Source organism: Hyperolius riggenbachi, chromosome 8 (assembly GCF_040937935.1).
Source record: "Hyperolius riggenbachi isolate aHypRig1 chromosome 8, aHypRig1.pri, whole genome shotgun sequence".
In the NCBI taxonomy this organism is placed as follows: domain Eukaryota; kingdom Metazoa; phylum Chordata; class Amphibia; order Anura; family Hyperoliidae; genus Hyperolius; species Hyperolius riggenbachi.
The window spans coordinates 287,627,178-287,652,360 of record NC_090653.1 but is presented as its reverse complement, the minus strand read 5'-3'; the positions used below and the strand labels follow the sequence as shown (position 1 = coordinate 287,652,360).

The following is a 25,183-nucleotide window of genomic DNA, read 5'->3' as shown; positions in this document are numbered from 1 at the left end:
TGCGGGCAAACATTTCACCAGAGAAGAAACGCAATGCGGGCAAACATTTCACTAGAAAAGAAAGACAATGCGGGCAAACATTTCCCTAGAAAAGAAACGCAATGCGGGCAAACATTTCCCCAGAAAAGAAACGCAATGCGGGCAAACATTTCACCAGAAAAGAAACGCAATGCGGGCAAACATTTCACCTGGAAAAGATAGCATTTACTCACCTGGCAGAAATCTCCGGCCTCTGGCGCGCTGCTCCCGGGACCACATTCCTCCTCCTGCAGAGTTCCGCGCTGACAGGGCTACGGCAAGATGGCGCCCGAAGCCCTGTACTGGAGACACAAATAGTCTCCAGTACAGGGCTTCGGCAGCCATCTTGCCGTAGCCCTGCTCGCCTGCCGGTGTCGGAACAGACACCGGAAGACGAGGCTGTAGCGGGGCTGCGGGGAATGAACTGGCACGGCGTCTACAGACGCCGCTGCCAGTTCATAAGGATAGAGTGGCCAGAGTTCCGAGGCCGGGACGTCCCGCTGCTGAAAGCGGGACATTTCCCGGGACCTCATGCAGCCTGGGACAGCGGACCCCGAATTCGGGACGTGTCCCGGGCAATCCGGGACGTCTGGTCACTCTAGTACAGAGCATGGAGCAGCATTGTGTGTACAGAGCATGGAGCAGCAGCGTGTGTACAGTACAGAGCATGGAGCAGCAGTGTGTGTACAGAGCATGAAGCAGCTCTGGGGAGCTTAACAGAGTCAGGTATGAGCACAGCCTGTGCCCTGATGGGTGAATTCTTCACTTTCTCCTTTATTATTATCAATGTCGGCTGTCCTCATTATTATCTGTATCCAAACTGCTTTTGCTCAATCCCGTTGTTGGTCGGTCAGACGGAAAATTGCATTATGTGTAGTGTACGCAGGCCAACTTGATGTCCTACCATATCATTATACTGTATTGTGCGTGGCTGAGGGAGACGTTTCAGGAATCTCCCCCTTGAAAATCCTGGGTTTGCCCGTGACTACCGTAGCCCGTTTTGCGTGTGACCGATAATCTACCTGTTGTGTATGGAAAGCCAACATCTTTCTGTGATTAGACTCAATCAGATAGAAATCTGTCTCTAACCCTATAGAATTTTTAACTGTTAAACATTGAACCCTGCCTGATTGGCTGCACTTTGCTTTCAAGCAACATTACAATGTCCTGCAGTTCCCCCATCCGGCCGCTGGGTGCCGCTGTGTGGCCACACATTGAGTAGGAGTCACATAACTAATATTCTCCCGCAAATTCTTCCTCCGGCCGCTGGGTGCCGCTGTGCGCCGCGTCTCCGCCCCTCCCCGTCTCCATGACGCGGTGTTGTCAGGCCGGACTCTGAACTCTATCATCCCCGAGACCCTCCGGTGCTGTTGCGGTGAGTGAGAAGTGCCCACCTTCCTGTAATGCCCACTGCTAGGCTCTGCCTCTCCCCCTGTGCCAGCCCCAATATAGACCCCCCCCCCATATACCATCACCTCCATATCATCATCAGCCCAACATACCTGCCCTCCCCCATAGCTCATAACCCCTCCCCCCTCTGCCACCCCAATATAACTACCCCCTCCCCCGCCACCCCAATCTTATATAACTACCTCTTCACCTATAGCAACATCTCTGCCACCCCCATATACCATCACTTCTATATCCACCCCAACATACCTGCCCACTCCCTATAACCCCTCCCACCTCTATTGCTCCCAATCTTATATAACTACCTCTCCCTCCATATATACCATCACCCCAATATAACTAACCTCTCCCTCCCTCCATCACCTCTATATAATCACCCTAACATACCTTCCCCCATATAGCCTCACCCCTCCTCCCATCCCAATATAACTAACCTCTCCCTCACCTCTATATAATCACCCTAACATACCTTCCCCCATATAGCCTCACCCCTCCTCCCATCCCAATATAACTAACCTCTCCCTCCCTCACCTCTATATAATCACCCTAACATACCTTCCCCCATATAGCCTCACCCCTCCTCCTGCCATCCCAATATAACTAACCTCTCCCTCCCTCCATCACCTCTATATAATCACCCTAACATACCTTCCCCCATATAGCCTCACCCCTCCTCCTGCCATCCCAATATAACTACCTTTCCTCTCTCCTCTCACTGCCTTCTGCCTCCCCAATAGAGTACCCCTTCCACTGACCCACTAATGTATCCACCCTCCCCCCATATAGCATTACAGACCCCAATATAACTATCCCTCCCCCATATATCACGGACCCCAATATAACTATTGCTTCTCCGTATATCATGCTTTCTTCCACATCAACATACCTACCCCCCATATACAATTACTCCTCCACCACCCCAACCTTATATAACTACATTTCCACCTATAGCAATACCTCTGCCAGCCCCAAAATAGCCTCTTTCCCTATATACCATCATCCCAGCATAAATACCCCCCCCCCCCATATATCATCATCTGTCTCCCATCATCCCAACATAACTAACCTTCCCCATCACCTCCATATAATCACCCCAACATACCTCCCCTATCTATCATCACCACTACCCCTCTCCATACCATGACTCCTCCCTCTGCCTTCTGTCACCCCAATATAAGTACCCCTCTATATCATCACCCCAACATAATGGTGCTAGTCTAGATGAGGGGACCCAGGACCCTCGTCTGTGGTCTTCAGCCGCTTGCCTTCAGGCAAAGTGTCCGCATCGGCGAGTACATTTAAAATCGGCGCCGAGAGACTTGGGCGCAGGATCCAGCTGTTATATGGCTGGTCCTGCTTCTGCACAAGTCCAGGCCGATTTAATTACTATTCTTCCTCCAGGCCGCCATTGATAGTGGGGGAATGAAATAATTCGGCTTCCAGCGATTGCTGGAGGCAGAATTATTGTGTTTTTTAATCAACCTCGGCTCAGTCTTCTGACGGAGCCGACGTTACTCACTGAGCGCTGCAATAGGAGTGATTCCTATTGTAGTCTATGGAGGCGCCGGCTGCGCCCAAATTTAGCAGCGCTGAAAAGCACTGCTCCGCGCATCGGCTACCGCCCCAGCTCACGGAACTACTAAACCTATTCTTTTGTAGGTGTATATAGTGTTTCCCGCTGGGTCCCCTATCTCTTACCAATTAGTGTTCTCGGCCATATTGCCACAAGCAGGGTCCCCCTCAACTAGATCAGCGCCATAATCTCTCCTCCCCATGCAGTAACCCATGAATGAATCATATCACCCGCAGGTCAGTAACCCTGGCCTACCCCCTTACTATCACCCCAATATAACCACCCCTCCCCTTCTACTGTCACCTGCATAGCTCCAAGTCCTACAGGCCATCAGTATGACACACAAGTGATGTCTGAGCTGACTGCAAATTCAAATGTTATTTTTGAATAACATCAAATGCATTATACATCAAAGGCTGCTTCTGAACACAAAATGAGTTTTTTCAGCAGACAGTACTACGGTATATTAAGCAAAGCATACATGTGCTAGAATTTGTAATCCAGCAGCAAAAGAGATACAGACAGCTATTCTCTTGTGTTTCACCCGCTGTTATATCTGATTCTAGTGACTCGTGCTGCAACCTCAAAAAAATCAATTTATGCACCATTGTAGCCTTGTATTAAAGCAGGATTGTTACCATAAAAATCTAATTTCAACAGCACTTGGTCTGAGTGTATAAAGTGATAAAGATGCTAATCCTGCATTGAAAACTTTCAAAACTTTTTCTGCTGTTATGGTTTGGAGTTATCACATACTTTAGGAGCACTGGCCCTTTAATTACCATTGCCAAACAGTTGCATGCTGTGGGTTCTTTTTATCTATAATATATTCTTCATCTTCCCTTTATTTCCCTGCCTAGCTGAAACATGATCCTCTGCTCACTTGTTTACAAGCAAGGCTTAAGCTGGCCATACACTGGCCCGATTTGCCGCCGTTTCGACAGCAGATTCGATCACTGGAATCGAATCTGCTGCCAATCGTTCACGCTACACGCCGAATTTCGATCCATTCCGTCCGATCCCGTCGATCACGCTGTGCGGAAAATAACCGTCGATCGCCCGCGGGTAAAGAGCGCATCGCTAGCGGCGTTCGAGTGCCCGACGACCGACGCAATAGAGCTGCAATACATTACCTGCTCTGCCGGCGCAACTCCTCGGTCTCCGCTCTGCTCTGGTCTCCGGCATGCTTCCCTTCTTCCTGTCCCGGCAGGTAGTTTAAACAGTAGAGGGCGCTCTACTGTTTAAACTTCCCCCAGACAGGAAGAAGGGAAGCATGCCGGAGACCAGAGCGGAGACGGAGAAGAAGAGCGGAGACCCGGGAGTCGTGCCGGCGGAGCAGGTAATGTATGCGGGGGGGGGGGGGGGACGGGGGTTACCACCACAACCACAACAGATTGTGATCGGTTTCAGGCTGAAATCGGTTCACAATCTGTTTGCAGTAAAGGCAGCCATACGATCCCTCTCTGATCAGATTCGATCAGATAGGGATCTGTCTGTTGGTCGAATCTGATGGCAAATCGACCAGTGTATGGCTACCTTCAGGTGACTCAACGATTGGAGGAGAAAAGAAAAAAGTTAAGGGAAGAAATGACATCAGTATTTAGCCTCAAACTGTGGGCAAAATACATGGTTCCCACCAGGAACAGAATTCTCTTCATTTATTATATAACATTCACTGAAATCAAAACATGGACAGTACAATACATGTGTTATGTAAGTAGATCAAGTATTTATCTACTTATATATGTGTTTTTCCCTGGCATAGTAAGGCTAATCCTCCTGCTTTAAGCATTATCATCCTCTGTTTCATAGTCACTCCTCATTTTGTCATGTGCCAGTAAGGTGCTGTGTAATAGATTAACGCTTTATAAATGAGAGATCCTGTTTGCTGATCTCGTGTTGAGTAGTGTTTGTTTGTGGTTGTTCAGGAAGTGGCTGTATTGACACAAGGACATGTGATAATTGTATGTTTGCCTGGCTACATAACACACTTAATATTACATGAGAGCTGGAGGGGAGACTGCCATGTGCAGTCTGGGGATTTTCCTCCAATAATCCTATTATACAGTATTACAGCCTCCCATCTGTCCGACATACAGACTACTGAACAGGTAGAGATCTCAGAAGCCCACACCGCTGGGTGCACAAGAGACTATCTGGGGTCTGCACTGTCGGGAACACAGTATTACAGTATAGGAGGTCTGAGAATGACCAGGATGTCAGACATCCATCTCACTATATCAAAGCACTGTACCTTAAAGCAAACCTTAACCACTTCCGGATTCTCGGAGCGTATATACACGCCCCTGAATCCTGAAGTGTATTCCATGGAAACGGCCGCTCGTATGAGTGGCCGTTCCATGTCAGTTCCCGGAGGGTGTCTCCGTGAACACCCTGCGAGCCGATCGGCGGCTCGCAGGGTAAATGTAAACACACGGGGAAGATCTTCCCCGGTGTTTACATGTATACGGCGCTGCTGCGCAGCAGCGCCGTAGAGGAGATCGGTGATCCCCGGCCTCTGATTGGCCGGGGATCACCGGCATCTGATAGGCTAAAGCCTATCCCATCAGGCGCAGGACGGAAATCCGTCCTGCGCCGCTCACAGGGGGAGGGAGAGGGAGGGAAGGGGAAGGAGGCCAGGAAGCGCTGCAGAGGGGGGCTTTGAAGAGCCCCCCCCCCGCAAGCGCAAGCAGCCGGCGGCGATCAGACCCCCCCAGCAGGACATCCCCCTAGTGGGGAAAAAAGGGGGGAAGTCTGATCGGCCTGGCTGCTAGCTGATCGGTGCTGCGGGCTGGAGAGCCCACGCAGCACCGATCAGCACAAAATAGCGTGGTAGGGAAGTGGTTAAAGTGTAACTGTCGGGCATAAAATCAAAAATCACTTCTTTATTTTTATCTGGTAAACAAGTAATAAGGATGCTAATCAGGCAATCCAAAAGTTAAAATCTCTATTACTTTTCTTGTTTATAAATGATCATTCCCCAGTTTACCTGACTCTTATTTGGTACATTGCCGCACAAAGGAAGTTGCAGGGCATGCTGGGTTGTCCTTTTTTGCTTCAGTACATTAGTTAAAGAGAGTCTGAAGCGAGAATAGATCTCGCTTCAGACCTCATAGCTAGCAGGGGCACGTGTGCCCCTGCTAAACCGCCGCTATCCCACGGCTTAACGGGGGTCCCTGTTCCCCCAAATCCCCTCCGTAATGCGGGGGAGCGCTTCCGCATTGGGGCAGGGCTAACCGCCGCAGCCCTGCCCCACGCGCGTCTGTCAGCGCGTATCTCCGCTTCTCCCCCGCCCCTCTCAGTCTTCCTTCACTGAGAGGGGCGGGGGAGAGGCGGCGATGCGCGTCTGATAGACGCGTTGTGAGGCAGGGCTGCAGCCGTTAGCCCTGCCTCTAGGAAGGGCTAATCTGCGACCAAGAAGACGACCAAGGTTTGCGGGGGGTGGGTTGGGGGTCAGGGACCCTCGTTCAGCCGCGGGATAGCGGCGTTTTAGCAGGGGCACACATGCCCCTGCTATATATGAGAGCTGAAGCGAGATTTAGTCTCGCTTCAGTGTCTCTTTAAGTCTGAGGGGAAATTAAGAAGCAAAAAAAAAAGACAACCCAACATGCACCTGACAGCCAGGGAACTAGTATCGCATAAAAGAAAATAAATATGACAGTCTCCATATCACTCTCACCTCAGATGTGCTTTAAAGTGAACCAGAGATGAAGCACCCTCATGTATTTTCACCATATATATCAGTTGGAACATTAGAGAAAACACCTACCCTGCTCTTGCTCAGCCTGCTTGTTATCAGCCCTGATAAAATCCCCCACTGAGCATTCAGTCTGGCTTTGCTCAGGAATCATTATAGCTGAGTCTGTCTTCTCTGATGTCTTTTCAAGCCCAAGCCTGCCCCCTTCTGGCTCTGCTATCATGACTCAGCTATAATGATTCCTGAACAAAGCCAGACTGAATGCTTAGTCGGAGATTTTATCAGGGCTAATAACAAGCAGGCTGAGCAGTGAAGGATGAAACAGAGAGCAGGGTAGGTGTTTTCTCTAATGTTCCCACTGATATATATGGTAAAATACATGAGGGTGCTTCGTCTCTGGTTCACTTTAAGTATCTAAGTATTTTTTCTCCTTAGTTCTGGTTAGCTTTTAGGAGGATAAAGCTGCTGATCCATCATGGCTGCCTCCTCTGTATTCCCTCCCATAATCCCCTGTTACTGGAAACATGGAGCTGTGCTGTGCAGTCACATGACTCTCCTGCAGGGGGATAAAGCTGCTGATCTATCATGGCTGCCTCCTCTGTATTCCCTCCCATAATCCCCTGTTACTGGAAACATGGAGCTGTGCTGTGTAGTCACATGACTCTCCTGCAGGAGGATAAAGCTGCTGATCCATCATGGCTGCCTCCTCTGTATTCCCTCCCATAATCCCCTCTGTTACTGGAAACATGGAGCTGTGCTGTGTAGTCACATGACTCTCCTGCAGGAGGATAAAGCTGCTGATCCATCATGGCTGCCTCCTCTGTATTCCCTCCCATAGTCCCCTGTTACTGGAAACATGGAGCTGTGCTGTGTAGTCACATGACTCTCCTGCAGGAGGATAAAGCTGCTGATCCATCATGGCTGCCTCCTCTGTATTCCCTCCCATAATCCCCTCTGTTACTGGAAACATGGAGCTGTGCTGTGTAGTCACATGACTCTCCTGCAGGGGGATAACGCTGCTGATCCATCATGGCTGCCTCCTCTGTATTCTCTCCCATAGTCCCCTGTTACTGGAAACATGGAGCTGTGCTGTGTAGTCACATGACTCTCCTGCAGGAGGATAAAGCTGCTGATCCATCATGGCTGCCTCCTCTGTATTCCCTCCCATAATCCCCTCTGTTACTGGAAACATGGAGCTGTGCTGTGTAGTCACATGACTCTCCTGCAGGGGGATAAAGCTGCTGATCTATCATGGCCGCCTCCTCTGTATTCTCTACCAAAGTATGATTTAAAAGGAACCTGAGATGTGAGACCTATGTAAGCTGCCATATGTATTTCCTTTTAAAAAATACCAGTTGCCTGGCAGTCCTGCTGATCTTTAAGTAAAAGAAAATGTGCCCTTCTATCGATGCAAAGCAAACACAAAATGCCTTATTAGCCCATGTGGGAAGGGATTTGGTAATAAGACTCCCAGCGTTCTGTTACAAGCTCTCTGCAAGCTGGTAGACTTTCCGTTAGTTCGGTGAAATGTTCCCTAACTTGCGGTATATTTAATCTGGTGTAATAGAGGTGCTGGGATTGTACGGGTGAAATGTATGTAATGGGAGCTCCTGGGTCCATCACACCCTGCAGAGAGTACAGAGTGCGTAGTGTCGTCTCATTGGCAGGAGATATCTCCGGAGTCCAGACTCCTGGGGTGGCTGTATCTATAGGAACAGAGCAGGCGGAAGGAGCAGAGGTCTAGTCCTGGATGTGAGCTGTGATCATCAGAATAGTCTGAGTGAGAAACCAAACCAGACATCATCGTAAACTTCTCTCTGAATGACAACGTTTAACTTTTCACTTTTATTCTTCTCATCTCATCAGAAAGACCTGGATAAGCGGAGTCATTCACGATGAAACTTGCCGTCACACGTCACCCCGTACCGCTTCGTTCTGCCTATAACACACCGCCGCTGACGTTGGCCATCCTTCGGCCATTTTGACTCCTTGCAGATTCGCCACCAGCGGCCGTGTCGGCTTCCCACCATGGTCATCGGTGAAGGAAACAGGTGAAGCCACCAATCATGCCCATGACGATGGACCTTCAGAACTTACCTGAGGTCAGTGGGGCGCAGGTGTCTGGTTCTGGTGACCTGGTGAACGTGGAAGAACAGAACAAAAATGAGGGGATCAGAGAGTGGCTGCAGTCCCAGAACCAGGCGTCACAAGGGGACCTGGAGGACAACTCTGGAGACACCAGGAACCACAAACATCAGGTTATGCCCCGGCCTCCTGAAGGGCCGAAACCGAGGCTGCCCAAACTGGAGAGAGCTTTTTCCCTGGACGAGAAAAGCTGGCAAAGGAGATTTAAGACGAGTCAGGGGAGCTTAACTGACCCGAATGAATCTGGGTCATCCTCAGGCTCCCTCCAGGAAGCCGCAGGCACTGAGGACTGGACGGGATCCAGCGACCAGGGGAGCAATCGCTTCATCTTGGGGGGGATGGCTGAACGCGGCGCTGGCAGAGCGGGCAAGGCCTCCTCCTCTGCCAGAGTCAAGCCCTCATCTAAATCTAAACCTCGCCTGGCACAGGTAAAGCCCTCGCAACCTTTGCCCCAGTTGGAGTTTAACGTTGCGTCCAGGGCGCTGAGGACGGCTAATAAGATAGATCCAGATTACAAAGATTACAAGCAGAAACAAGGACTCCGGCATAGCAGCAGCCTCAGCGACACCCGGCTACACAGCAGGGCATGCGAGCACTGCTCCAACGACTCGCTCCGCTCCACATACAGCCTGCTCACCCCCATCCGCTCCAAGGATGTCCGAGACAGGTAGGTCCTCACCCCCATCTGCTCCAACGACTCCCTCCGCTCCACCTACAGCCTGCTCACCCCCATCCGCTCCAAGGATGTCCGAGACAGGTAGGTCCTCACCCCCATCTGCTCCAACGACTCGCTCCGCTCCACATACAGCCTGCTCACCCCCATCCGCTCCAAGGATGTCCGAGACAGGTAGGTCCTCACCCCCATCTGCTCCAACGACTCCCTCCGCTCCACCTACAGCCTGCTCACCCCTATCTGCTCCAAGGATGTCCGAGACAGGTAGGTCCTCACCCCCATCTGCTCCAACGACTCCCTCCGCTCCACCTACAGCCTGCTCACCCCCATCCGCTCCAAGGATGTCCGAGACAGGTAGGTGCACCTCTATGCTGCACAGCAGGGGTAGGATCCCAACTATCGCCTGGTTACTGCAGTGTGAAAATGTATCTGCCCCCTACTAGTTTTTTGTCTAATACCATTTCTCTATTCTGTTTTTAATGATCCTTAAAGAGGACCTGAACTCTTGCCCAGGACAGAAGGAAACCTAGAGAAATGCACCCTGTGTGCGTTTAAAGAGAAATAGAAAAGAATAGAATAGAGCAGGTCCTGTACACACTGCTGCGCTTTTCAAATCGCATGCAATTTTTAATCGCAAGGTCTTTTGAAAATAATGAAAATCGTGAAGACCTGTACACACTGGTGCGATGCGCTTTTACTATTCTCATGAAGGCATGCGATTCAAAAAGTGCATGCGATTTTAAAAGCGCAGCAGTGTGTACAGGCCCTTAGTAGCACAGAAACCAGTCTCATATTGATTTCCAGTATAGGAAGAGTTAAGAAACTTTAGTTGTTATCTATGCAAAAGAGCTTCTCTGAGCTGAAGACAGTCCTGTTTTCTGTAGCACTTTAACGGCCAAGAAACGATGAGAGACAGCTTGAGATAAGATTTTACTGCAGGAAAGTGCAAAGGGTCACCCCCACCAACATATCCCATCACTGCCAATCGATAAACTACCTAAAATCAATCAGTATTGGATCGATCGGATTTGTTGGTGGTAAAAGATGTACAGCAAATTCTATGAACATGATCGAATCTGCTAGAAGATTTTCAGGGAGATTAAAGGCTGGTACACACCATGTAGTTTTACTTAAAGTGGACCTGAACTCTTGCACAGGACAGAAGGAAAACACAGAGAAGTGCACCCTGTATGTATTTAGAGAGTTTAGCCTTTCTAATTCCCCCCCATCTGTGACTAATCACAAGTGTTATTTGATCTCTCAGCTGTGTCAGTTCAGGAATCTCCTCTGGCATGGTAAAGTAGCTAATTTATAAACACAAGATGTTAACCATATGTCTGCCTCCATGAAAGCAGGAAGTAGACACACTGCAGATTTATTGCAGGATTTGTATCAGCTGTAACAAAGACATGTTTTTCTTTAAATGTTATTATGCTGTTGCTTATCTTTTAGAGCAGAGAGGAAGTTCTGAGTTCAGGTCCGCTTTAAGATTTTATTTCCAATTGAGAAAAAATTGGATTTGATTGGATATAAAAAAAAGCCAACAAACACATGTATGTGTGTTTTGTTTTTTTTTCTCGTTTTTTTTTTTTTAATTTTCGGTCAGATTTCTGATCATTTTTCCGATTGGATATTGATTGCAAATGGAGTGAAAGGCTATAAACACGCGGAAGGATATCCAGTATTTCCATTGTTTCCAGCATGTCTGATCTGCATCTGATTGAGAAAGGGATTGGTCGATGGCAGTCAGTGGGCTGTGTATTTTTGTTATCTGATCTTTCTCTCGATCAGACATAGAATGTGAAGTAAACTTGCATGGTGTGTATTAGGCTTTAGCTACCTGACTCCAGGGAGCGTCCAGCCACTCGAGATAAAGGCAGTGTAAGGAAACGTGTATTTCCATTGTTTAGTTAAGGGACAAATTGCAAGAAGAGGGTCAATCTGGGGATATGGAAAGACTGCTGTGTAGGCTTCTGGCACGTAGCAAGTGACCGAGCAGAGAGGCAGTCTGGGAGAGAGACAGAGGAGGTTTATAAGACAAATAACATTTATATTGTGCTTTTCTCCTGGCGGACTCAAAACGCCAGAGCTGCAGCCACTAGGAGGCGCTCTATAGGCAGTAGCAGTGTTAGGAAGACTTGCCCAAGGTCCCCTACTGAATAGGTGCTGGCTTACTGAACAGGCAGAGCCGAGATTCGAACCCTGGTCTCCTGTGTCAGAGGCAGAGCCCTTAACCATTACACCATCCAGCCACTTATAAAGAGAGGGAGGGGAGAGAGAGACAGAGGAGGTTTATAGAAATAAGGGAGCGAGAGAGAGCGCTTGGGAGAGAGAGCTATAAGACAGAGCGGCAGCAGAGAGAGAATGAGACACAGAGGGGGTGGAGGAGAGAGAGAGAGCGCTGGGGAGTGAGAGCTATAAGACAGAGCGGCAGCAGAGAGAGAATGAGACGCAGAGGGAGTGGAGGAGAGAGAGAGAGCGCTGGGGAGAATGAGCTATAAGACAGAGCGGCAGCAGAGAGATAATGAGACGCAGAGGGGGTGGAGGAGAGAGAGAGCGCTGGGGAGAATGAGCTATAAGACAGAGCGGCAGCGGAGAGAGAATGAGATGCAGAGGGGGTGGAGGAGAGAGAGAGAGAGCGCTGGGGAGAATGAGCTATAAGACAGAGCAGCAGCAGAGAGAGAATGAGACGCAGAGGGGGTGGAGGAGAGAGAGAGAGCGCTGGGGAGAATGAGCTATAAGACAGAGCAGCAGCAGAGAGAGAATGAGACGCAGAGGGGGTGGAGGAGAGAGAGAGAGCGCTGGGGAGAATGAGCTAGAAGACAGCAGCAGCAGCAGAGAGCGAATGAGATGCAGAGGGGGTGGAGGAGAGAGAGAGAGCGCTGGGGAGAATGAGCTATAAGACAGAGCAGCAGCAGAGAGAGAATGACACACAGAGGGGGTGGAGGAGAGAGAGAGAGCGCTGGGGAGAGAGAGCTAGAAGACAGAGCGGCAGCAGAGAGACAATGAGATGCAGAGGGGGTGGAGGAGAGAGAGAGAGAGAGAGCAGCAGCAGAGAGAGAATTACACACAGAAGGGGTGGAGGAGAGAGAGAGAGCGCTGGGGAGAATGAGCTAGAAGACAGCAGCAGCAGCAGAGAGCGAATGAGATGCAGAGGGGGTGGAGGAGAGAGAGAGAGCTAGAAGACAGAGCAGCAGCAGAGAGAGAATGAGACGCAGAGGGGGTGGAGGAGAGAGAAAGAGCGCTGGGGAGAATGAGCTAGAAGACAGCAGCAGCAGCAGAGAGAGAATGAGACGCAGAGGGGGTGGAGGAGAGAGAGAGAGCGCTGGGGAGAGAGAGCTAGAAGACAGAGCGGCAGCAGAGAGACAATGAGATGCAGAGGGGGTGGAGGAGAGAGAGAGAGCAGCAGCAGAGAGAGAATTACACACAGAGGGGGTGGAGGAGAGAGAGAGAGCGCTGGGGAGAATGAGCTAGAAGACAGCAGCAGCAGCAGAGAGCGAATGAGATGCAGAGGGGGTGGAGGAGAGAGAGAGAGCTAGAAGACAGAGCAGCAGCAGAGAGAGAATGAGACGCAGAGGGGGTGGAGGAGAGAGAGAGAGCGCTGGGGAGAATGAGCTAGAAGACAGCAGCAGCAGCAGAGAGAGAATGAGACGCAGAGGGGGTGGAGGAGAGAGAAAGAGCGCTGGGGAGAATGAGCTAGAAGACAGCAGCAGCAGCAGAGAGCGAATGAGATGCAGAGGGGGTGGAGGAGAGAGAGAGAGCTAGAAGACAGAGCAGCAGCAGAGAGAGAATGACACACAGAGGGGGTGGAGGAGAGAGAGCACTGGGGAGAGAGAGCTAGAAGATAGAGCAGCAGCAGAGAGAGAATGAGATGCAGAGGGGGTGGAGGAGAGAGAGAGAGAGAGAGAGCTAGAAAACAGGCCCAATATTCCCTCATAGGAAGGCTGAGAATTACTGTCAATGAAAACCTTAACTTGAGCGTTTAGGCCAGGCATGGGCAAACTTGGCCCTCCAGCTGTTAAGGAACTACAAGTCCCACAATGCATTGCAGGAGTCTGACAGCCACAGTCATGACTCATAAAGGCAAATGCATTGTGGAACTTGTAGTTCCTTAACAGCTGGAGGGCCAAGTTTGCCCATGCCTGGTTTAGGACCTCAAAATCAGTGTTTTGCCCTTTTATCAATCGAACATTGATTGAGGAAGGCCATTTTTTTTATCTACTGGCGAGGGCAGGAACATGGTGGGAAGCATACTGGGAGGTGGAAGTGTACTGAAGGGTGGGACCATGGGGGGGAGGGAGCATACTAGGAGGCGGGAGAATATGAGGGGGGCAGGAGCATACTGGGTGGTAGGAGAGTACTGGAGGACGAAAGCATATCGGGGGGGGGGGGGGGGTTGTACTGGAACAACAGGGCATACAAGGGAGTGTACTGCAGGGTGGGAGCATATGGGGGGGGGGCAGTGTACTGGAGGGCAGGTGCATACAGGAGGGCAGGTGCATACTTGGAGGCGGGAGTATGCTGGGGGGAGTGTACTGGAGGGCGGGAGCATGTGGGGGGGAGTGTACTGGAGGGCAGGCGCATACAGGAGGGCAGGCGCATACTTGGAGGCGGGAGTATGCTGGGGGGAGTGTACTGAAGGGCGGGAGCATATGGGAGGGAGTGTACTTAAGGGTGGGAGCATATGGGGGGGGGGGCAGTGTACTGGAGGGCAGGCGCATACTTGGAGGCGGGAGTTCTGTTCTGTGACCGATAATAGATCTGATCTTTGCTAAAATCCAGTCTAATATCAAGTGGGAGAAGATGGTAGGCAGGCAAGCGAGATCCAGGAGATACTGATTGTTTACCAGATCTTATAATGTGTGGCAGGCTATCAAAATTTTACAATGGAGGGAAGAAGGGAGCGGGGGTAGCTGTTGTATCAGATTGGCACACACTATGCAATTTATACTTCAGATCATTTTTTCCAATGGAGAAAAAGATCAGATTGGATAAAAGTATAAAGTTTACTTTCAGGGACCAATAACAAGATCAAAATATTGATTGTTGTCCATGTGTACATGCTTTTGATTCATTTTTGATCAATAAAGCCCAATCTACATGATAAAATTCTTTGTGCGATTCGATTACTATTCTATTTACAATCTGATTAAATCTGATATATCCGATCAGTATTCGATTCAGTTAGATTTACCATTGTTTTGAAATGGCAAATCGAATTGAAACGAATCCCGATCGGACATGTCGGATTTAATCGGATCGTAAATAGAATGGTACAAAGAATTGTATCGTGTAGATTGGGCTTAAGAAGATAATAGGATCGTGAGTTAGAATTGCGTGGCATGTACCAGTCTTTAGTCTATTTGCAGTGTCGTTGGTTGCCATAGTGACATATAGGGGACACTGATGCCTCACTCGCTGCTCTGCATCCACAGGAGCTATCTGGAGGGCAGCCTATTGGCCAGCGGAGCCTTGCTGGGGGCGGAGGAACTGGACCGGTACTTCCCCGACAGGCGGATGGGCGTGTACATCGCTACCTGGAACATGCAGGGGAGGAAGGTAACTGAAAATACACTAAACACCTCCACGCGGGGATGTTCATCTTCAGGACTAGAGATGGCTGTGAATTTCAAGATGATGCAAATTTTATGTTATGGTGGTCATACATCTACCAATCTTGTGACCCGATCAACCGTCCGATTTTGATAATTTTCTCAAATTGGATTAGGTTTGGTGCGCAAGCATGCCTGATCGATGATATGACCCAGTGATCGATCATGTGTGCATCAGTAATGGGGTTCGATATCGCAACAACAGACACACAATGCCGGCCTTGCCCGCCCCTAAGTGTAAATACCCTCCCCCTGTTGCCGGTGTGGTGTAGAATCTCACCTGTCCCTCCGCCACGACTCCCAGTCTCCTCCTCCATCACCCCAGGTTCAATCACAGAGAGATAGATCTGTCACTTGTTCGATCTGCCCATACATCGCCTGATACATGGGCACCTGTAGAATTGGACCAATTAGAAATATCTGCTGCTGTATTTGATTTGTCTGTTTCCAAGCTTCATAAAATTTGGCTGGACTCAGAATCACTAGCGCCTCTCTGACCGTCTCTGATGCCTAGGATTAATTATAGAATCCCTAACGTGCTGATTGGCTTCCCCAGGAAGGGGAGGTGGGGCTAACAAATCACTGACTCCTGTACACACCTGCAGGCATCCAACCAACAAACTTTGTTTCCGGTGATACTTTTAATGACTAACTGTACGGGGATTATTGCAAACTTTCCAAACATTAGGTATCTTCTTCAGGCATTAGGCTCGGCCCACACTAGAGCTGTTCCAGATAGGATCTGTGTCAAACGGATCCGTTTTTCAAAAAACATTTTTTCCCTCTGTTTGCGTAAAGTTTGCAAAATGTCCTTTACGTTTCCAGTCCGTGGAAACCTATCCCCAGCCCTGGCCGTGGGGGGGGGGGGGGGGGGGGGGGGGGGGGCTAAACCGGAGGGGGGCAGCGGGCACAATGGCAGTTAGGGGTTGCCCCCCCCCCCCCCCTCACCTGGGTCTCCCGCTCCCCCTCCAGCTATTTGCGCAAATGTGATGAATGCAGCGAGCGGGGTAGCAATTACCTTCCTTCCTTCCTCCGCTCGCTGTGTGACTTCCTGCAATGGCGCCCTCTATACTTCAGTGGGCTGCATTGCAGGAAGTCACCCGGCGAGTGGAGGAAGCAAAGCTTCCCTGCTCGCTGCATACATTACACTTGCACAAATAGCTGTAGGGGTAGCGGGGACCCAGGTGAGCCGCTGTGCCCCCTGCCCCTCTTCTAGCTGCTTTCCCCTCCAGCCTATCTGGGACACCTTTGCTGAGGGGAGGAGCAGGCAGTAGGCAATCCGGATCTCCCTCCGTTTCCGTGTCTGTGTAGGGGGAGATCCGTTTTTGCATTGCCTGCCACTACCCCTCTGTGAATCCGTATCCATGTGCGGTCTGTGAAGTCCTGACTAGTCCGGGCTCTCCATTCAGTTTTCATACCGGATCGCCCACGGAGACGTTTTTTATTGAGTGAAGACGGCTTCTGTTTTTTTACATTGGAATCCGTGGCTCCGGTTTTAGTCCGGGCCCAAAAACGGAGCGGCGGATACGTATTAAAAACAAGTGTGAACCGGCCCTTATACAGAACTGGATCAGAACCGTACAAAAGTGAATGTAACATACAGAGACTTCCTCAGTGTCCAGAGCTATTGAACTCTGGCAGCATTTGTGAAACAAAGGTAAACACATAACTTAATCAACTTAAAGGGAACCAGAGGAACTCCAGCCTAAACAAGCATACTGTCATTAAGTTACATTAATTATGGTAATTAAAATAGATAGGCAATATAATCTCTTACCCAACCTGTTTTAAAAGAACAGGCATATGTTTGTGATTTCATGAGGGCAGCCATCTTTTTGGTTGAAAGGAGGTGACAGGGAGCATGAGACACAGTTCCAACTGTCCTGTGTTCTGAGCACCTCTCCCAGCTGCTAGGCAACGAGAACAACAACATCAGAAATCCCATCATGCTTTGCACAGCATCAGGAGAAAAATGCCCGGGCAGTTTTCTTTGATGGGGCGGAGCTTAGCTTCTGTGCAGCTAAAAATTAGGCTTGGGTAAGAAGTTCTGATGCTGTGAAACTGTTAGAGAAACACCAAGCCTTTTCAGTGCTGCTGTAAGTGGCTGACTCAGTCCTGACTTAGACAGGAAGTGACTACAGTGTGACCCTCCCTGATAAGATCTTACCCTTTTTATCTTTTTCCTGCTCTCAGAAGCCATTTTCTGCTAGGAAAGTGTTTTATAGTTGGAGTTTCTTATCAGTGAAGGTCACACTGTAGTCACTTCCTGTCTGAGTCAGGATTGAGTCAGCCACTTACAGTGGGTTTCAAAAGTATTTGGCCCCCTTGAAATTTTCCACCTTTTGTCACATTACTGCCACAAACATGAATCAATTTTATTGGAATTCCCCCTGAAAGACCAATACAAAGTGGTGTACATGTGAGAAGTGGAACAAAAATCATACATCATTCGAAACATTTTTTTACAAATCAATAACTGCAAAGTGGGGTGTTCGTAATTATTCAGTCCCCTGCGTCAATACTTAGAACTACCTTTTGCTGCAATTACAGCTGCCAGTCTATTAGGGTATGTCTCTACCAGCTTTGCACATCTAGAGCCTGAAAATCCTTGCCCATTCTTCTTTGCAAAACAGCTCCAGCTCAGTCAGATTAGATGGACAGCCTTTGTAAACAGCAGTTTTCAGATCTTGCCACAGATTCTCGATTGGATTTAGATCTGGACTTTGACTGGGCCATTCTAACACATGTATATGTTTTGTTTTAAACCATTCCATTGTTGCCCTGGCTTTATGTTTAGGGTTGTTGTCCTGCTGGAAGGTGAACCTCCTCCCCAGTCTCAAGTCTTTTGCAGACTCTCAAGAGGTTTTCTTCCAAGTTTGCCCTGTATTTGGCTCCATCCATCTTCCCATCAACTCTGACCAGCTTCCCTGTCCCTGCTGAAGAGAAGCACCCCCTGAGCATGATGCTGCCACCACCATATTTGACAGTGGGGATGGTGTGTTCAGAGTGATGTGCAGTGTTAGTTTTCCGCCACACATAGCGTTTTGCATTTTGGCCAAAAAGTTCCATTTTGGTCTCATCTGACCAGAGCACCTTCTTCCACATGGTTGCTGTGTCCCCCACATGGCTTGTGGCAAACTGCAAACGGGACTTCTTATGCTTTTCTGTTAACAATGCCTTTCTTCTTGCCACTCTTCCATAAAGGCCAACTTTGTGCAGTGCATGACTATTAGTTGTCCTATGGACAGAGTCTCCCACCTGAGCTGTAGATCTCTGCAGCTCGTCCAGAGTCACCATGGGCCTCTTGACTGCATTTCTGATCAGCGCTCTCCTTGTTCGGCCTGTGAGTTTAGGTACACGGCCTTGTCTTGGTAGGTTTACAGTTGTGCCATACTCCTTCCATTTCTGAATGATCGCTTGAACAGTGCTCCGTGAGATGTTCAAGGCTTTGGAAATCTTTTTGTAGCCTAAGCCTGCTTTAAATTTCTCAATAACTTTATCCCTGACCTGTCTGGTGTGTTCTTTGGACTTCATGGTGTTGTTGCTCCCGATATTCTCTTAGACAACCTCTGAGGCCGTCACAGAGCAGCTGTATTTGTACTGTCATTAGATTACACACAGGTGCACTCTATTTAGTCATTAGCACTCATCAGGCAATGTCTATGGGCAACTGACTGCACTTAGACCAAAGGGGGCTAAATAATTATGCACACACCACTTTGCAGTTATTGATTTGTAAAAAATGTTTGGAACGATGTATGATTTTCGTTCCACTCCTCACCTGTACACCACTCTGTATTGGTCTTTCATGTGGAATTCCAATAAAATTGATTCAGGTTTGTGGCAGTAATGTGACAAAATGTGGAAAACTTCAAAGGGGGCCGAATACTTTTGCAAGCCACTGTATATACCTGATATTCAACGCTTTCAGGCAGAGAAAGAAAAAAAGGAACACAGCCTAGTTATTTGTGTGCTTGGCACTGTACATACCCATGTCTGTCTCATCATGTCACATGTCACTTCGGGTATCCTTTAACTGAGTGACATCTAGCAATGATGAGCAGATTCGACCAGGAGACAGATCTCTCTTATCGGAGAGCCCATACACTGCAGGAAGAATCCCGATCGATTTCAGCATGAAATCTTGCGGGAATCGGCTTAGAGATGTCGCCTTGCCGCCCTGATGCTGTCCCCCAGTGTAAAATGTGTCCGCCCCCCCCCCCCCCCCCCCCCTCCATGCATGAATACTTTACCTGTGGGTGTCTGCCGTTGGCTCTGCCGCTTCCTGACACATACGCCCCATGTGGCTGCTGATGTAACATGAGCGCGTGTGGTCATTGCAGGACCTGTATCAAGTGTAACAAAAGTTTTTCTCTAAGGGTTATTATGCTGTTGCGTATCTTGTAGAGCAGAGGGGAGTTCTGAGTTCAGGAAATAAATGTGGCAGCCTCCATATACTTCACCTGTCTTTGTGCAGTGAGGGTTGTAGTCCCCTGGCTATGTGTGGAAGTACTCCTAGCTGCTGGTGGTATGTTACTGCTAGGGGTACTCTGTTTCCGGTTTCTCTTTGTACTGTAGGAGTTGGGCCCTGGGTACTCGTGTGGCCCCTATAATCTAGGGTGTGTAACCCCTGTTCAAAAAGTCCCTTATAACGTTAACTTTCTCCAGTGTCCGCATTTCTTCTGTACGACTAACACCAGGTGATGGCAGGTGCGCAGTGCTGGGAACACTGGACTGCAGGCATCTCACTTCCAGGGCCTTACAAACATAGGAGAATCCAGCAGGGGGAGGAGCCCCTGGTAATGGGTGTGGCAGGTGTGCAGAGCTGGGAACTCGGGCCTGCAGGGATCTCACTACCAGGGCCTTACAGACAATATAATCCAGCAGGGGGAGGAGCTCCTGGTAATGGGTGTGGCAGGTGTTCAGAGCGAGGAACTCAGGCCTGCAGGGATCTCACTACCAGGGCCTTACAGACAAAATTATCCAGCAGGGGGGAGGGGCCCCTGGTAATGGGTGTGGCAGGTGCGCAGAGCTGGGAACTCAGTACTGCAGGGATCTCACTACAAAGTGCCTTACAGACAAAATAATCCAGCAGGGGTAGGAGCTCCTGGTAATGGGTGTGGCAGGTGCGCAGAGCTGGGAACTCAGGACTGCAGGGATCTCACTACCGGAACCTCAGAGGCAAAATAATACAGCAGGGGGAGGAGCCCCTGGTAATGGGTGTGGCAGGTGCACAGAGCTGGGAACTCAGGACTGCAGGGATCTCATTACCAGAGCCTCAGAGACATAGGAGAATCCAACAGGGGGAGGAGCCCCTGGTAATGGGTGTGGCAGGTGTGCAGAGCTGGGAACTCAGGACTGCAGGGATCTCACTACCAGGGTCTTAGAGACACAAGAGATTCCGGCAGGGGGAGGAGCACCTGGTAATGGGGGTGGCAGGTGCGCAGAGCTGGGAACTCAGGACTGCAGGGATCTCACTACCAGAGCCTCAGAGACATAGAAGAATTCGGCAGGGGAGGAGCCTCTGGTAATGGGTGTGGCAGGTGTGCAGAGCTGGGAACTCAGGACTGCAGGGATCTCACTACCAGGGTCTTAGAGACACAAGAGATTCCGGCAGGGGGAGGAGCCCCTGGTTATGGGTGTGGCAGGTGTGCATATGTGGGATCCCAGGACTGCAGGGATTTCATAACCAGAGTCTCGGAAACATAGAAGAATCCAGCAGGGGGAGGAGCTCCTAGTGATGGGTGTGGCAGGTGTGTAGAGCTGGGAACTCGGAGTACAGAATCTTGCCACCAGAGTCCCTGCGCTGTTGAAGACGCTATTAGATGCTTTGCCTCTCCAGCCTGTAACTATCAGTGTCAGGTAGAAGGTATGATGCTCCTGGCTAGAGTGAAGCTTTAAATCCCCCAGGTTATCCTCTGTAGCATCACTTGAAGATTTATTTCCATTAAGTAAGTAGCATCTCTATATTTACCTGCGGAATATCCTCCGGGGAGAGTAAAAATACTTTCTTTTCCTGCTTGGCGAGAAGCGTTGTCTCTGAGGATGTAACAGATCCCAGACCTGTGACTGCCGGTGACGACCGTGTCCCCAGCGCCTCCCGTGTCTGTCCTTCACTGAGCGACACATCTGTGACGCTACAGCTACAACCCCCATCACAGATCCGTGCGTGACACTACAGCTACAACCCTCATCACAGATCCGTGCGTGACACTACAACCCTCATCACAGATCCGTGCGTGACACTACAGCTACAACCCTCATCACAGATCCGTGCGTGACACTACAGCTACAACCCTCATCACAGATCCGTGCGTGACACTACAGCTACAACCCTCATCACAGATCCGTGCGTGACACTACAGCTACAACCCTCATCACAGATCCGTGCGTGACACTACAACTACAACCCTCATCACAGATACGTGCGTGACGCTACAACTACAACCCTCAGCACTGATCCGTGCCTGACACTACAGCTACAACCCTCATCACAGATCCGTGCGTGACACTACAACCCTCATCACAGATCCGTGCGTGACACTACAACCCCCATCACAGATCCGTGCATGACCCTACAACCCTCCTCACAGATCCGTGCGTGACACTACAACCCTCATCACAGATCCGTGCGTGACACTACAACCCTCCTTACAGATCCGTGCGTGACCCTACAACCCTCCTCACAGATCCGTGCGTGACCCTACAACCCTCCTCACAGATCCGTGCGTGACCCTACAACCCTCCTCACAGATCCGTGCGTGACCCTACAACCCTCCTCACAGATCCGTGCGTGACCCTACAACCCTCCTCACAGATCCGTGCGTGACCCTACAACCCTCCTCACAGATCCGTGCGTGACCCTACAACCCTCCTCACAGATCCGTGCGTGACCCTACAACCCTCCTCACAGATCCGTGCGTGACCCTACAACCCTCCTCACAGATCCGTGCGTGACCCTACAACCCTCCTCACAGATCCGTGCGTGACCCTACAACCCTCCTCACAGATCCGTGCGTGACCCTACAACCCTCCTCACAGATCCGTGCGTGACCCTACAACCCTCCTCACAGATCCGTGCGTGACCCTACAACCCTCCTCACAGATCCGTGCGTGACCCTACAACCCTCCTCACAGATCCGTGCGTGACCCTACAACCCTCCTCACAGATCCGTGCGTGACCCTACAACCCTCCTCACAGATCCGTGCGTGACCCTACAACCCTCCTCACAGATCCGTGCGTGACCCTACAACCCTCCTCACAGATCCGTGCGTGACCCTACAACCCTCCTCACAGATCCGTGCGTGACCCTACAACCCTCCTCACAGATCCGTGCGTGACCCTACAACCCTCCTCACAGATCCGTGCGTGACCCTACAACCCTCCTCACAGATCCGTGCGTGACCCTACAACCCTCCTCACAGATCCGTGCGTGACCCTACAACCCTCCTCACAGATCCGTGCGTGACCCTACAACCCTCCTCACAGATCCGTGCGTGACCCTACAACCCTCCTCACAGATCCGTGCGTGACCCTACAACCCTCCTCACAGATCCGTGCGTGACCCTACAACCCTCCTCACAGATCCGTGCGTGACCCTACAACCCTCCTCACAGATCCGTGCGTGACCCTACAACCCTCCTCACAGATCCGTGAAACTACAACTACAACCCTCCTCACAGATCCGTGCGTGACACTACAACCCTCCTCACATATCCGTGCGTGACACTACAACCCTCCTCACATATCCGTGCGTGACACTACAACCCTCCTCACATATCCGTGCGTGACCCTACAACCCTCCTCACAGATCCGTGACACTACAACTACAACCCTCCTCACAGATCCGTGTGCGTGACACTACAACCCTCATCACAGATCCGTGCGTGGCACTACAACCCTCATCACAGATCCGTGACACTACAACCCTCCTCACAGGTCCATGCGTGACACTACAACCCTCATCACAGATCCGTGCGTGACCCTACAACCCTCATCACAGATCCGTGCGTGACACTACAACCCTCATCACAGATCCGTGCGTGACACTACAACCCTCCTCACAGATCCATGCGTGACCCTACAACCCTCCTCACAGATCCGTGCGTGACCCTACAACCCTCCTCACAGATCCGTGAAACTACAACTACAACCCTCCTCACAGATCCGTGCGTGACACTACAACCCTCCTCACATATCCGTGCGTGACCCTACAACCCTCCTCACAGATCCGTGACACTACAACTACAACCCTCCTCACAGATCCGTGTGCGTGGCACTACAACCCTCATCACAGATCCGTGACACTACAACCCTCCTCACAGGTCCATGCGTGACACTACAACCCTCATCACAGATCCGTGCGTGACCCTACAACCCTCATCACAGATCCATGCGTGACCCTACAACCCTCATCACAGATCCGTGCGTGACACTACAACCCTCATCACAGATCCGTGCGTGACCCTACAGCCCTCATCACAGATCCGTGCGTGGCACTACAACCCTCATCACAGATCCGTGACACTACAACCCTCCTCACAGGTCCATGCGTGACACTACAACCCTCATCACAGATCCGTGCGTGACCCTACAACCCTCATCACAGATCCGTGCGTGACACTACAACCCTCATCACAGATCCGTGCGTGACACTACAACCCTCCTCACAGATCCTTGCGTGACCCTACAACCCTCCTCACAGATCCGTGCGTGACCCTACAACCCTCCTCACAGATCCGTGAAACTACAACTACAACCCTCCTCACAGATCCGTGCGTGACACTACAACCCTCCTCACATATCCGTGCGTGACCCTACAACCCTCCTCACAGATCCGTGACACTACAACTACAACCCTCCTCACAGATCCGTGTGCGTGGCACTACAACCCTCATCACAGATCCGTGACACTACAACCCTCCTCACAGGTCCATGCGTGACACTACAACCCTCATCACAGATCCGTGCGTGACCCTACAACCCTCATCACAGATCCATGCGTGACCCTACAACCCTCCTCACAGATCCGTGCGTGACCCTACAACCCTCATCACAGATCTGTGCGTGACCCTACAACCCTCATCACAGATCCGTGCGTGACCCAACAGCCCTCATCACAGATCCGTGCGTGACCCTACAACCCTCATCACAGATCCGTGCGTGACCCTACAACCCTCATCACAGATCCGTGCGTGACCCTACAACCCTCATCACAGATCCGTGCGTGACCCTACAACCCTCATTACAGATCCGTGCGTGACCCTACAACCCTCCTCACAGATCCGTGCGTGACCCTACAACCCTCCTCACAGATCCGTGCGTGACCCTACAACCCTCATCACAGATCCGTGCGTGACCCTACAACCCTCATCACAGATCCGTGCGTGACCCTACAACCCTCATCACAGATCCGTGCGTGACCCTACAGCCCTCATCACAGATCCGTGCGTGACCCTACAACCCTCATCACAGATCCGTGCGTGACCCTACAACCCTCCCGACAGATCCGTACGTGACCCTACAACCCTCATCACAGATCCGTGCGTGACACTACAACCCTCCTCACAGATCCGTGCGTGACCCTACAACCCTCCTCACAGATCCGTGCGTGACCCTACAACCCTCCTCACAGATCCGTGCGTGACCCTACAACCCTCCTCACAGATCCGTGCGTGACCCTACAACACTCATCACAGATCCGTGCGTGACCCTACAACCCTCATCACAGATCCGTGCGTGACCCTACAGCCCTCATCACAGATCCGTGCGTGACCCTACAACCCTCATCACAGATCCGTGCGTGACCCTACAACCCTCCTCACAGATCCGTGCGTGACCCTACAACCCTCCTCACAGATCCGTGTGTGACCCTACAACCCTCCTCACAGATCCGTGCGTGACCCTACAACCCTCCTCACAGATCTGTGCGTGACACTACAACCCTCCTCACAGATCCGTGCGTGACCCTACAACCCTCATCACAGATCCGTGCGTGACCCTACAACCCTCATCACAGATCCGTGCGTGACCCTACAACCCTCATCACAGATCC

At 50.6% G+C, this 25,183-nt stretch overlaps 1 protein-coding gene across 1 annotated transcript in view; it reads left to right on the top strand.

The window, feature by feature from the left end:
- Nucleotides 1-1,314: 1,314 nt before the first annotated feature.
- INPP5E (inositol polyphosphate-5-phosphatase E) overlaps nt 1,315-25,183 on the top strand; it is an 84,292-nt gene continuing 60,423 nt past the window's right edge. Inside the window, exons 1-3 of the mRNA XM_068249123.1 lie at nt 1,315-1,393; nt 8,565-9,510; nt 14,952-15,075. Of these exons, the coding sequence (XP_068105224.1) occupies nt 8,765-9,510; nt 14,952-15,075 (870 nt within the window). The 5' untranslated portion in view covers nt 1,315-1,393; nt 8,565-8,764. The remainder of the gene's footprint in view (nt 1,394-8,564; nt 9,511-14,951; nt 15,076-25,183) is intronic.